Here is a 14,731-nt window from a genome sequence, read left to right on the forward strand (position 1 = left end):
AATATGTGTCTTCATTGGGGATGTGGGGTAAACTCTGGTATGTGCTTTGGGGGCTCTGTCTCTGTAGTCAACGGGTGTTTTCGTTGAGAAACTTCGGAATATTCTGTACTTTGCACCCAAAAGTTTGGGATCAATTATCCTGTAATCTGGTAGGGGCTCTTTATTCGGGGATAAGGATGCGTCCAATATTTGGAGTAAACCATGGTTATACCTGCATTCACGGACTAGAGAAACTGACGAGTCCTGGGTCTTTGTGCCTCATCGGCGAACATTCCTAAAACTAGGAGAAAAAGATTTCCAGTAGGTTTCCTACTGGGCCTTTGGGATGAGAAATCTAAGTCCATTAGATTTTTTGTTCCCAACAACTACGTTGGCTTAATTCTCTATAAATACGTAAGCAACTTGGAAGGAGTCAAAAGCAAGAGCTTTAAGAAGGTACCACCAATCCTAAGCAATCTCAGTCCCAATTCATCAAAATTATCTAGTGGGATGCTGTATTTCCAGGATTGGATTTCATATTCGAACAAACCTCGTAATCGTAAGAAAGTGGGTTTTTTAGCTATGGGCCTAGCAAAAGAAAAATTGGGATAGGATCCTCTATAGGATACCCCCTCAAAACGGGACGTGAAAGTTTTCTTTCATCCGGCTCAAGTAGGTACATCAAAAAAAGATAAGGAGTTCGAACTTTTAAATTGCAGAGCCCCCCAAAAAGTAGTTCTCGAACGAGCAATCGAAAAAATTCTGGAGCATCCTGAGGATTAGGTATTGCTCCTCCAATGATAGTAGTACCAAGTATTTCCTGGCGAGCTCTAATATGATCCGATTTATAAGTAAGCATCTCTTGTAAAATATAAGTAACACCAAATCCTTCTAGAGCCCAAACCTCCATCTCTCATACCCGTTGCCCGCCTTGCTTGGCCCTTCCACTAAGGGGTTGTTGTGTAACAAGTGCATTATATCCGTTGGACCATTCATGGATTTTATCATCAATTTGATGAATTAATTTCAAGATATAAGGCTTTCCTATTATAACAGGTTGTTCAAAAGGATCTCCCGTTCTTCCATCAAAAATTCTGTTTTTTCCCAGATACTCGGGTTCAAATACCCACGGAGCCACCGTTTGTTTACTGGCTTAATATAATTCAGAAAACACTAGTTTTCTCGAAGCTTCCGCTCACTTTTCGGGCAAAAAACCACCATTATAGATCTTGATTTCGATGACAAAACTCAAATTTTGTTGTTACTAAATTCCTCGGTCAACGCAACCACCTGCAAATGACAATCTTTTAAGCATACAGAAGCTACATAAGCACAGAAAAGATAAAAAGCACACACCAAAGTTCAAAAGTTCTTTTGCTGTCTTATTACTGATAGATATGCATCATCATAGAGCAATTGTTCTACATCTTATTCTGTAACATACCACGGTTTTAGGCTTTTCGCTTCACAAGAGTCTTAAAGGAGGGGAAAAAGAAATAGGGGGGAAAATGTGCCATGGGTATATGTTCTACATTACAGTTGAAATGAATTAGCAATAAGCCTATAAGCTATAATGCATGATATATTTGTGTTTAAATTGTGTATGAATCTGGTAAAAATCAATGAGACTGGTGTTTCTTGGCCCGGCCTTGAGAAACTGACGCATCATCTCCCTTCCAACCCTCAGGTCTACGAGCCCATTCTGGTGCTTGATCAGGTCCATAACGATAATCATAGAATAGCTCTTCGCTCGCTTCAATACGCTCATTCGCAAAAATGCCAACTCGATGATCACCTGCCACAAGCATAACCTGAAGATGGACTTTCTTAGATCAGCTTTATCGTAACAAATACACAAATACTTGGACATGATTATTAGTTTAAGTTCAATACCTTTGCGTAGCAGTTGGGATTTGATGAGTGGTTCGCGAATTTCAGTTTGTCTCCTTTGCGGTAAGCATCAAGGACATACTGCAGAAAAAAAAAGGCTGCATAAAGATTTTGGATAATACAGTACATACACTACAGTTTCATTGCTTGCAGTGTTTTGATTTCCTAATTAATGCAAGTTTTTGCAACTGTGAACATAATGGAACTTGGAAGTCGAAGAGGATTCACAAAAAAAATGTAATTAAGGCTGTAGAGTTGGTTATTTAAAAAGATCCTGTTGATGTTTTCCCGCTACTTCTTTCCACCATATATGTTTATTATGTTCTTTGCAACATAAGAACACAAAAAAATACAGAGTTGGATGGAAAATGCTGCACTCCTGTTCATATATACAACAAAATATATGCAACCATTTTCCTTGATTTATATACGACAACTTCTGTTCATATATCACAATATTTTGTTCAAACACTTGGTTCCAAGGTTAAAAACATAAAATATACAACTATGCAAGCTACACAATATTGAGCAACGGTGGATCCCAGGTTAAAATATAATACTATGCAAGATACAAAATATTTAGCAGTGGTAACTTGCCTGTTCATTTAAATCGAAAAGGAATGATGAGTTTGCACGGTCATAGATTTTCCCTCGCTTATCAGCTTCTCGGTGTGAGATCAATTCACCAGTATATTCCCCAAGATAATCATTCTTGTTGACGGAATTCTGTAACCAAGTGGATAAGTGATACATCCTGGAAAAAGAAAAAAAAATCCCAACTACTGAGAAACCACGAGATAAGTGTGCTTTCCTACCTTCAGAAAGGCTCCCCATCCGGCAACATCAGATTTCGCCAAGAGGATCTAAAAGACAAAAAAGAAAATATTAATATGTACAAAGCTTTTTACAGTGGTTGTTCATGTTGAAAATTCTATAAAATGGTTACCCGTTGCTGCTGTCGAAGAAGGAGTCTCATATTTCCACAATGGCCATCTCCTCGTCGAGGTGGTTCACCTAATGAGCCATCACCACAACTGCAAAATATACAATTAATTTTTCAGTGACAGAATCCGTATACAGATATATTAATGTGTAGTTGTTAGTCCTGAAATAGAATCAGATAGGCTCCTATAAATTCCAAACAAGTTTTCTTTAGCACATACTAGCATCATATATGCAAGAAACTATTATTCAATCGAAATAATTTACCAAGTGGAGGTTTCAAAACCAAAAGTAGATAAAGAGGAGACTAATTACCTAACCCAGCAATTACGGCATACATCTGGATCACATTCACGTCCAGCAGCAAAGCATGGGCACTGCCGACTTTTGCACTGACTCTTCGCACAGTGGCATCCTCTGAACCTATTTTTGCAGCTCTTTGAGCACCTGAAGATTACATAATAATGATATGTACAAGGCAATAGGAGTTAGTCTGTTTCGGATTATCTAATTAAAAAAGGTAGAAATATAATATAAATCCATCTAGCAGATGGAAGTGTACAAACATGCACTTGTCTATGTTGGCTGGAACTACACAAATCTTACGAGGTTCTTGGTGAACAAAGACGATTACTCAATTGCTTTTGTAAACTTGACTTACCCACAATACTTTTCACAGCAAGTTCCGTTTTGATGACAGGGGCACTGTTTTCCACATATGGTGTCGCATCCACATGGTATATATTGTTTACAAGACTGATTTTTTCCATCTGCAGTCCTTCTCCAAAATGATGGATGGCCAGCAGACTTCCAAGAGTACTTAAGCTTCCGTGTTTTGCCTCTTCTGCGAAATAAACGCGACCTTGCTGGAATACCTTGTTCCTGGGATACACAATAATCACAAACATGCATAACAATATATTAGGCAGATCAATTAATTTTATCAAGAACGTATTTGGTGTGAAGGGCACTGGGCACCAACTTCGACGCTTTGCATAATTGCAAACTAGATTAGTTCCAGGGCAGATGCCAGGATTATTCAAAATTTAATATATATAATTTTAAATATATATATAAATGATGGTATATCATATATATGAAATATGATATACATAGTTAGTCAAATTCTATGAAGACCACGTTTTGGTTGGAGACCATGGAGACCACTTATGTTCTGCAACTAAAATATTGCATAAAAACGTTGCAAAACGTATTATTTTGCGAATAATGTTCTACAAAAATCATTATTTTATTCAAAATCTTGAACATCATACATGTACTGCATGTAGAACATTACAAAATGTTTTATTCTACGAAACATGTTTAGTTTGCAGAACATTTGTTCAAATTGCAGAAGATACACATTATACTTATTACACTTAAATGATCTTTAACAATTTTAATTAATTAGTGATATTCGTAGAACATATTTCACAAAATAATATATTTCATTGTGTTTTGATTGCAGAACATAGGTGATCTCCGTGGTCTTCGATAAAAATGTGGTCTCAATAGAACTATTCTCCATAGTTATATACTAAATGTTATTTATAATTTCACATGATTAACTTATATGCGTTAATAAACGTATTTCATATTTTATTCAAATAGGTTGTAAAGATTTACCAATGATATTGAAAAAAAATAGGACAATGAAAAATCCAAGAGATATATGGTTGTTAACGGAACATACAAAGGAAAGGAAATGAAGAGAAAAGAGAATTAGTGGAAAATAAGATAATTAAGGAGGAGAGAAAATTATTGTATTATTAATTATTAATGGAATATAAAGAAATAAAGAATGAGCAAAAGAATCTAAACTATACTAAAATAAATTACAGCCGATGTCATATATGCTTATGTGTCACTCTATTATTAATTTGATGACATCATGTTCATGTTGTCAAGGTGTCATTATGTCATTTAATCTCATATTTTAATAACTTATATTAACTTCCCACTTCACTCCACTTATTCTCTCTCCTCTCCATTTCTTGTCCCATCTAATTTTCTCTCCTCTTTAAATTTAATTCTTTCACTAATTCTCTCTCCTCCCCATTTCTAACTCTTCCACAAACTATTTCTTCTCCTATTTTTTACTTGATATAGGATATATATACCTAAAATCTTGAATAAATATATTTGAATATTATATATAGGCATTTTTCAAGAGAGAACCCTCTTATATACAGAACCGTAGAGAACCCTTGTTCTATTATAGAATTTCAGCAAATTCATTGCTAATATAGAATAATAATTATATTTAAATATAATAAAACGTTTAACAATTGAAATTTGAAAAAAAAATGATTTTAAATTTGATTCTACTATGGAATAATTTTGGATAAGTGTGATTTTACTGTAATTCTACCACAGAACCACTTTAAACTATATCATAAAATTTCAATGATTTTTTAAATAAAAAATTGTGCAACTTCGTTTTTAATTTGGTAATTAAAATTTGTAACTATATATGATGAAAAATGAAATAAATTATGTATTTATGTTTTTTAAATAATTGTTCCCTACGGACCTTTATCTAAGAGAGCTCTCCATGGATTGCCACCAATATATATATTTATATATATAGCTTTTATTCCGTGGAGAACCATCTTATATGGTGAACCGTGAAGAACCATTGATTTTATATAGAATCTCATCACAAATTGTAAAATTTTATTTCAAAAAATATAAAATTCGATGCTAATCTATAATAATAATTATATTTGAATATAATAAAAAATTTAACAATTAAAATTTGATAATATTACTTGATTTTAAATTTGATTCTAAACTGGAATAAATTTTAATAAGTGTGATTCTACTATAGAACCAATTTAAACTTTTTCATTAATTTCAATGATTTTTTAAATAAAAAAATTGTGTAACTTCGATTTTTAACTTGATAATTAATTTTTTAACTATATATGATAAAAATAAAATAAATTATATAATTTTATATTTTTTAAATAACGGTTCTCCACGATTCTTTATATAACTTATATATATATAATTTATTATACATTTTTTAGCGAAACTTAAAAGGTTAAACAGTAGTATATATACATAATACTATATCAAACTATAATAACCGGAATGGGATATAATTTGGTTCTAACGGTTTATCCCATATTTTATTTACTAGAAATAAAAAAATATTAAATAAATAGTGTTATATACATCTACTAAACTACTCCCTCCGTCCCTTTGTTAACATTTGAAATAGAGTGACCAACACGTATTTTAAGACTCTTATCTAGTATAGTTGCATAAATTATTTTTAAAAAAATTCTTCTGAATATATATTAAATGTTTAAACTTTTATTAAAAAAAGAAAATTTTCAAAATAAGTTATGGAGCCTTAAAATATGTGTTGAACCCTCTATTTCAAATGTTAATAACCTATTGGGACGGAGGGAGTACTAAATACTAGTCTTCTAACTACGACAATAACTTCTTCAAATTATCTTATTATTTATGATTTAGTACTTTACAATAGTGAATATATACAAAAAAATTCAACCATCATTCTATCTTTTACATTTATGAAAATTATACACATATAAACGAAAATACAAAAATATTAACGGAACCCGTCTATCGCACGGGGTTTAAGCTAGTTAGTTGAGAAAGAAAAGATAAATTAAGAAGAGAGAGAAATAGTGGAGAATTATTTTTATTTTAATATAATAAGTTAGTGGAAGGTTGTTATGCAAGCAACTACTTTTAAGAAGAGGAAGACATGTGTCCAATTTAATGAGAAAGAGAGTAACACATGTGTAGGTTGTAATTTGTTGTATATGGAATCTAAGGAAACGTGAATATACTTGTCCTTTCTATCTTAACCAGTCAAGCTACATTGGTGCTACTTTAGAATTTTTGAATCCAACTCAAACATATTGCTCTACCCGAGACAGCTATTAAGTATATTCACTGGATGAATGAGTAACCCCCCTTGATGATTTACAAATATTTCTCTTAATAAAAAAATTTGCACAAATTTTTGTGCTGTAGCCCAGGAAAATATATTATACTGTAGATAATCGTCCACTTCTACTCTAACTTGAGCTATTAATTTTAATATTATTCTTCTTTTTAGCATAAGTTGCAACACTTATTCAATAAACATTGGATAGCAATATTTATCAGACCTTATGCTCAGACACTCTCTTCTTAACCATTAACACTGTTTCAAAATCTTAGATTAATAATTTAATACTGATTATGGATCAGAGAATCTGAGATTTTGAAACAACTATTTTGACTTTTTTTATGTACGGAATGACTTCAATCGTGGGACAATGTAATGTGAAACTGAAATATGAAGGAGATTCCCTCTAGTTTATGAGGAATATCTGATGGGTCATCCAAGTCGCATTCTTCCTATTATTACTTTCTAGTGAGCAAATGGAGAGGAGAAAGTGGGGTTTAAAGCCAGAATACACTTACCAGTTTATTTGCATCAATGCTACCATCGCCATCAAAGAACGAATTTGATGCATTAGTGGATCCTTGAGACATTGCTGCTACATCATGATTCATATATGTAAACACCTCTAAGCAAGTCTTCAGGCCAGGAAGTAAATTCCTTGCTATTAGGCAACTGTGAAGATGTGAAACCTCAACATCATAAGCCAGTATAATATTCCTTATACAGAATACAGAAAATTAATTATAAACTTTTGTATTTTTATATATGTAAATTCAACATAATATAATAAGATGTGTTGGGTGGAACATAAGTAATATTGCACATCTACAAAGAACGCACATTTGTTATGTTTTCGTTAGCCGAATTTTCGCTTGAAAGTGTATCACGGGTGGTAGTAACATAAGTTCAATTTATTTTAGATAAACAGCAACAGAGCTTGAAATTACACACATATTGACTTGGTCAATTCTATAGAAATAATACAGCGACAAATATATTCCAAAAAGTATAAATTTACCTGTTTCTTCCAAAAATTTCTATACCCTTTAAATATAACTCTTTTTCAAGGAGTTTCCACTCACTGCTACTAACTATCCCTTTTGTCTGAGAACCTACACGTTCAGATGCCTGCATCATCACAACAAATAGAGTTAAGCAACTTCTTAAGTTATATAACTACTGCCTGCATCCTGATTCTGAAGTCAGTTTAACATTAACAATGAGCAGCTAACCTCGTCTAAATCATAGCTAGATGATGTACTGTCTGTGTTTTTGGTGGATGAACCGAAATCATCTTTTTCGATTTCCATAATGTCCGGATCTGCTATTTTGATACTAGACCTGTCATCCTCAGCTGAACATGTTTTGGCTTCCGTAGCAATTTCACTAGGATCTGATAACATTTTTTGTTTCTTATTATAACCTTGATAATCATTAGAAGAATTTGTCAAACTCTCTTCAAACTCGGGTGTTTGCCTTGAAGACTTGCGTTTTCCTGTATCCATACTTTAAGTTAGCACTAAATTTTTTGGGTACCAACAAAAAGAAAGAAATAAAAAATCTATATATACACAAGCAGGTATCCGAAGGGGGTCTGTTCCCCACCTGATTCACCAGCATTTAAGGAAATTGGATCTGAGCATTCGTCTTCTTTACTTCCAATCTTAGCAGAGGAATTGACGAGTGAACTATCAGGCAAGTCTTTGGCAATTCTTAACTGCATAATCAAAATGAGAAAAAAACATACAACACAACACACCTTTACTCAGAAAAGCCATATAAAACGGTAATAAAAATTATGATGGAAGCAGAATAATAGGTAATTATGTACAATTGAGGATACAAGGAAGGGTGACGTAACACACAACTTCAAGAGTAAAAAAATTAATGATATGCCGCTTGTCACGTCTTGTGTGCCGCAGAAACTGTTATCATGAAGGCTACCTACTATTGTATCAGAGTCTAGAGACGATATTAGCAACTTAATTGTTAAATAACGCTCTATGATCAACATATCTGAATGCTTTGATCATGCAAATGAATGGTGATACTAAGGCAGAAAACTGTCCCAGAAAATCATATATGAATGTATCAGATCGTAATTTCTTCATATTTATCATACTATACTCTTGATTCGAAGACAACAGAAATTATATTACAGCAGAATAGGGGTGTGACCAGGAAATAGCTAATACATCAGAGCACAGCCCCACAGACAAAAGACTAGATCAAGCATACAACATAAAGTAGGGAACTAGACCTTAATTCCCACATACTGCACAAGTCAAGCATAAGATTCCATAAAACTTGGGGCTCACTCCATTATTACATTTCCGATAAAGGACCTGGTGCCATTTCCAGACCATTATATGTAAATATGTACTGTGTCAACCATTTTAGCGTACTTCTTTATTACTATGGCATCCTCTCTCCCAGAGAGATGGTCGCATATGTAACTTCTCAGATCATTATTAAAGGCCGGATCATCCCAATATATTCCTAATTTTTTCGTTTTAAAAAATTTAATGCTTACAGTTATATCCTCCCAAACAATATTTAAGGGTGGCTCTCATACTAGCCCCATACCATCCTCGGAATTTCCACCCCTTAATTACCCCAATTCTAGCACAACAGGTCTCGCTTTCCCTAAAAACATGATATGAGCTTAAGCTTCTACTTGCACTCGCAGAGGGGTCAGCTTCTGGAAGTGTGACACATTTCAATCTCTATCCCTCAAGTTCCCTACTTAGGGATGACTATTTAAACTGCTAACAGAAAGCACATTACAAAATCTAATTCATGAATGATAGGACTGATTTAATTTGGTAAAAGAATTTCATCCATATAAGTATCCAAAGGAAAAGACCTACCTGGAGATAACACTGGCCACTGCATGGTTTACCATCATCTTCAGATTCAGCTACATATGGCTGTTTTTCACTCTGTCCAATTGTTTTTAAAGACTTAACAGATGAACACACAATTTAACTTGAATTAGAAAAGAATGCATCACTTACAGAATTTACTAGACCTTGAGAACAACCGTGCAGTCGACAATCAAATACCTGTTTTAACGACATACAAAACTTAATATTCAATAAAAGTATCCATATGCATATTGAAACTGTTGAATATGAAACTGAACATAGTTAAGGTGAAGTACCAAACAACGACGACAGAAAAGATTATCCATCGAATCCAAATTAGCAGCAAGACTTTTTTCTAGAAACATGCTTGTCACAGGCCTTGTTTTCTCAGAACTGGAATTCGGTCTTTGTTTTTCCTCGTTCAGCACGCCGTAGCGTTCCTGCTTATCACATATATAACATCTTTTAGCAGTGAACATGATGAATCAACAGAAACTTCAAAATTTAAACCGAAAATGCTAAACGGTACCAGAGACGGTGTAAAAAACTTTTACTTGTATTATCCAATATCTAGCATAATTTGGCATACTAAAAGCATCATTAGTACAGTGCATTATTGCGTGTACCAGAATTTCTGAAGAGCTTCCACTAATGAATTGTGCCAAGACATTCAGCACTTCCTCACTTAGTCCATGTTCTTCAGCAATTGTCCTATAATATTTAGCAAAACATATCAATTGCTTAGAAAGCTTCCTAGGATGCAGAAAATTGTTCACGAAGTAAACAGAGATAATTAAAATTGCAAACCAGGATAGTTTCCTGGTCAACTTATCTGACACTTTCATTTTGCACAGTTTAAACAATTAAAAGTATGGTGCCAATTTATATTCAGCAAATTATTATAACATAGTGAGTGCAATGCAACAGAACATAATCTAAATTTCCCTGGAAATTGGTTCCCATATCAACAATGTTGTGAACTCATTCTATTACAGTAGTTCATGAGAATTCTTTTTATACATCCCATTTCCTCCCTATAGCATTTGGATGATAATCACTTGCCGCAACTTTGGAAACTTCATTCCTTGCGTATTGTTCCAATTCATCTAGAAGGAAGACCATTTCAAGAAATTTCATTTTCTTTCCCCAGAATTCTACTGACCTATGCCATCTTTATCAGCATTCTTTTTCTTTTCTACTTCCGGTATTAAGAGTTATGGTGATTTTCTACAATTATGGTATTCCTGTTTGTTCTCCAAATGATATGTTATGGTCAGAAGCACACCAAAACAATGACTATTTTACCTTCCTGTTCTCACGTGTCTCATATATTAAAAATATAACGTAAAGGTGAAGGCCAATCAAATGCATGTGTAGGCATAGTTTAGAGCATTACAAGCTTCTTTTTTGTCTATTTTATTAACACATAACCAAAAAATACCAATCAATATATTTTACTATATATAATTCAGACTAGCTCCTACATAACCTTACCATATAATATGATCTTCCGCCTGAGAAAATTCATGTTTCTCTTCATCAGGTTCCGGTGTATCTTCCTCACTGTCACTACACAGCAGTGCTTCACTTCCATTTTGATCGTAGTAAATACGTCTCCTCCCAACAACTGATTGGTCTTCAGCCATCCTCTGATTCCTGCGCTGTGGAAACAATATTAAAAGAAGTAGAGAAAGATATTTTAAACTGCACTACTCGATTTTCAAACCAAACGTATCGAGCAGTCTGCAGACAGTAAAATTTATGGTCGTAACCAAACCGTAGTTAAGAAGCTGATTTTGTAAAGCGCACTCCGGTAAATTCTCCATATCATGTGGAAGGTTTTTTTTTAAATCAAGGGGGTAAAATCTTCACACAATAACCAAATATACTCATTTATTCTTTTTTCTGGTTATACTTTTATCTACAATCTTTTGATCAACTATCATTAGCACTTCCATCAAACAATCGGATAAATTGATACAGATGAAAGCAGACAAGTAGGATATATGTATGCTTACTTAACAAAAAGGTAAAAGTGCACAGAGTAGCATTAGATCACTATGTGTCAAGGCCAACAGGAAAAAAGTTGTATCTCAAAGCAAAAAAAGCCTGAACATTTACCCATGTATAGTAGTATAATAGCTAGTCAATTAGTTCAAGGCAGGAATGGAAGATAGAATAATCCTTGATAAAACCACATAAGAAAATGAAGCAATATATACTAATTCTATTTAAGATCCTAGATTCCCAACCAGTATTAACTAAGAAAAAAAAAACAAAATTGGGAGGAGAATTTTTTTTCTTGAATTCTCCCTTTATCTATGCCCGGTTGAAATTTGAAGTAACTTAAGACTTTGGTATAGATATGCTATAATAGTGATTTTACTAGGGGAGTTCTGATTTGCATGTGTTTACATATTTCCATATTAATTGAGCACTACGTTTCACTTTGTTGCATGTAGATAATTTGAGAATTTTATCTGAATTTTTTCTCAAAACTGACAGCAAAAGAAAGACAGAATTTCACAGCAACGTACCTGTCCAAAAATATCCACGTAGTATAGGATGGTATCTTTTCAACAAGTGGTAGCTTGGCACTTGTTAAATATGTAGCATCATGACAACTAAAAATGTCCTTGTCTCCCAGTCCCTGAGCAAATCCATCATATATATGGAGAGGGTTTTCCATTCTTTCATTAAGCATATTTCCTAAATCACTTTTTTCTGCCAATGAAATATCATAGTTGGATCCATTTGCTGTCACAGGAGATACATGACTGTCGAGCTTCTGCCTGTTTGTTTGAAACAGTTCCTGCGATACAAACAAGGCTGCATGAATCTCACTTCACAAAAAAATGCATCTCTAAGCATTGTTGACCAAGAGATAAAACATTAAAACAACAAATCAACTTACTTTGACATATTGATTCCTATCTTCTTGAATCTGCTTTTCCAATTTAAGTATTTTGTGTTTCACAGATGCTACTACATCGCTAACCTGTTTCAAAATTAAGAGTACCACAGTCATTTCTGATAAAATTATATATGAAGTATGAATCTATGGAATTGAATGGAACTCCAAAATTGTGAGTTGTAAAAGAGGATGGAATTTAATAACAAAAAGGAACTTCTAAACTTCCAATTTAAATACATGTGCGTTCATTTAGAGGGTCGGATATTTATCCTATAATTTGTACCCTTTTCTTCTTTGAAAATTACGAACTCCGAAGTGACAAAGATTCATTATTGGCTGTAAATCTATAACAAGGTAGCAGTCTATTATTACACTATTAATTCTATATTAGAGATCTATCTTGATCTCAGATATACGGATTATTTTGATGATCAAAAACCCAATTTTCAGTCTTTCCAATTGTAAAATGATAACATAGAAATGCCCAATACATTGAAAAATAAAAAACTTCTATTCACTTCAACAAATCAAGATTCTCTTCTAGATTAAACAGAGGAATTGAAGTTCAGTTTTAAATCTTCTACAAATCTTGTACAGGGAAGACACTAAACCTTCACAAATTAATCAAAAGATGCAGATGAGCATTACTTGCACGCAATAGGAAATACCAGTGTTTGAGTCAAATATACGATTGTTGTTTATAAAAATAATTCCTCAGAAAAAAGGAACTAACAACTCGAAAACCCTAATCACCGTCAACATAAAAAATCAATTTTGAAATTTATTGGCTTGTTTGGGAACAGAAATTCATTTAAAATTCTTAATCTGGATAACATGGAATTCAGATATAAATTAGATTCAATTTCAAGACAGTCAATATAAGCATAGATTATAGAATTTCACGTGACAGCTCCATTAATGTCATAAAAATGAATTTCATGTTTCCAAACACAACCACACATTCGGTTCAATGACATTCCAGCCAATACAGTATAATCGGATTCGAATTTCTTTTCACATACATTCTAAATCTAGAACCCAACAACCACTAACCCAAGAATCATTTTCAAAAAGCTCAGAACAACGAAACATTTCGAGTAATCTATTAAAAAACAAGGGGAAATCAAGAATCAAGAAAAGTTAGCATCTTAATCACTCAAAAAACAAAGATGGTAAAACAATCTATAAACAATTTCAAAATCAAAAATGGGATGTCAAGCAATTCAAATCACACCTAAAAAACACAAACGTAAAATCAACAATACAATCAAGATTATATATGCAAACAGTACAATATAGCCTAAATTTATAAAATTTCACATGACAACCACATTCATGTCATACGAAATGAATTTCATGTTTCCAAACACAATCAGACATTCGGTTCAATTACATAAATTTCAGCCAATACAGGGTAATCGGATTCGAATCTCCTTTCACAGACATTCTAAATCAAGAACCCAACAACAATTAAACCCAAGAATCATTTCAAAAAGCTCAAAACAACGAATGTTTCGAGTAATCTATTAAAAAAACAAGGGGCAATCAAGAATCAAGAAAAGTTAACATCTTTACCACTCAAAAAAAACAAGGGGCAATCTAGAATCAGGAAAAGTTAACATCTTTATCACTCAAAAACACAAAGATGGCAACACAATCTGTAAACAATTTCAAAATCAAAAATGGGATGTCTAGCAATTCAAATCATACATAAAACCCAAAATTAAAATCAACAATACAATCAAACATATAAATGCAAACAGTGAAACAAAGATAATAATAATTAAAAGGAGATAAAAGATGATAAAGGAAAAAGATACAAACTTTGGGTTTAGATGAAGCATCAGAGGTTGATTTAGAGACCATGGCTGCAAATTTGATCAAGACAGGAGGGGACGTCGTACCGTTAACGCATACTATCACTATGTTATGATACTAGGTGTAGTTTCTGAGGTTTGATGTTCCTATTTATTATTGCTGGGGCATGGTGTGCGTTATGTACATACGTTTATACTGCATAACGTTTGTACTTGGTGGGGTCGGTTACTGCGGTAATAATTGGGGTTGTGTCAGATGCTCAGGTGAAAACCGATGATTTACTACTGTAGTGTAGCAGTAATATTTTAATCAAGTACACTACTTTTTTTATTCCTTCGGTAAATTTTGTTAAATTAAATATAAAAGGTTAACAAATGAGAAATAAAAAAG

General features: G+C 33.1%; 1 protein-coding gene across 2 annotated transcripts; it reads right to left on the minus strand.

Moving 5' to 3' along the window:
* Positions 1-1,339: 1,339 nt before the first annotated feature.
* Positions 1,340-14,504, minus strand: LOC141683902 (histone-lysine N-methyltransferase EZA1). 2 transcript variants are annotated; one of them, XM_074488703.1, is made up of 19 exons: positions 14,348-14,504; positions 12,524-12,607; positions 12,147-12,421; positions 11,104-11,265; positions 10,236-10,320; positions 9,906-10,049; positions 9,760-9,807; positions 9,613-9,684; positions 8,348-8,459; positions 7,975-8,237; positions 7,761-7,870; positions 7,261-7,414; positions 3,473-3,693; positions 3,127-3,258; positions 2,816-2,903; positions 2,685-2,732; positions 2,467-2,595; positions 1,873-1,950; positions 1,340-1,790 (listed from the first exon to the last, which is right to left on the minus strand). In XM_074488703.1, the coding sequence occupies exons 1-19, from the start codon at positions 14,387-14,389 to the stop codon at positions 1,599-1,601; spliced, it is 2,439 nt and encodes an 812-aa protein (XP_074344804.1). In that variant the 5' UTR covers positions 14,390-14,504; the 3' UTR covers positions 1,340-1,598. The 2 variants fall into 2 exon arrangements, with proteins under 2 accessions (XP_074344804.1, XP_074344803.1); XM_074488702.1 differs by having other exon boundaries at positions 9,906-10,052.
* Positions 14,505-14,731: the final 227 nt, after the last annotated feature.

The sequence above is a fragment of the Apium graveolens genome, chromosome 9 (genome assembly GCF_009905375.1).
Source record: "Apium graveolens cultivar Ventura chromosome 9, ASM990537v1, whole genome shotgun sequence".
Taxonomy (NCBI): Eukaryota; Viridiplantae; Streptophyta; class Magnoliopsida; order Apiales; family Apiaceae; genus Apium; species Apium graveolens.

Coding starts and splice junctions, on each gene's coding strand:
- LOC141683902 (XM_074488702.1), bottom strand. CDS start 14,389: ATGGTCTCTAAATCAACCTCTGATGCTTCATCTAAACCCAAA. Junction 12,422..12,523: donor ATAGGAATCAATATGTCAAA/GTAAGTTGATTT, acceptor TTTGTATCGCAG/GAACTGTTTCAAACAAACAG. Junction 2,733..2,815: donor TTCTTCGACAGCAGCAACGG/GTAACCATTTTA, acceptor TTTGTCTTTTAG/ATCCTCTTGGCGAAATCTGA.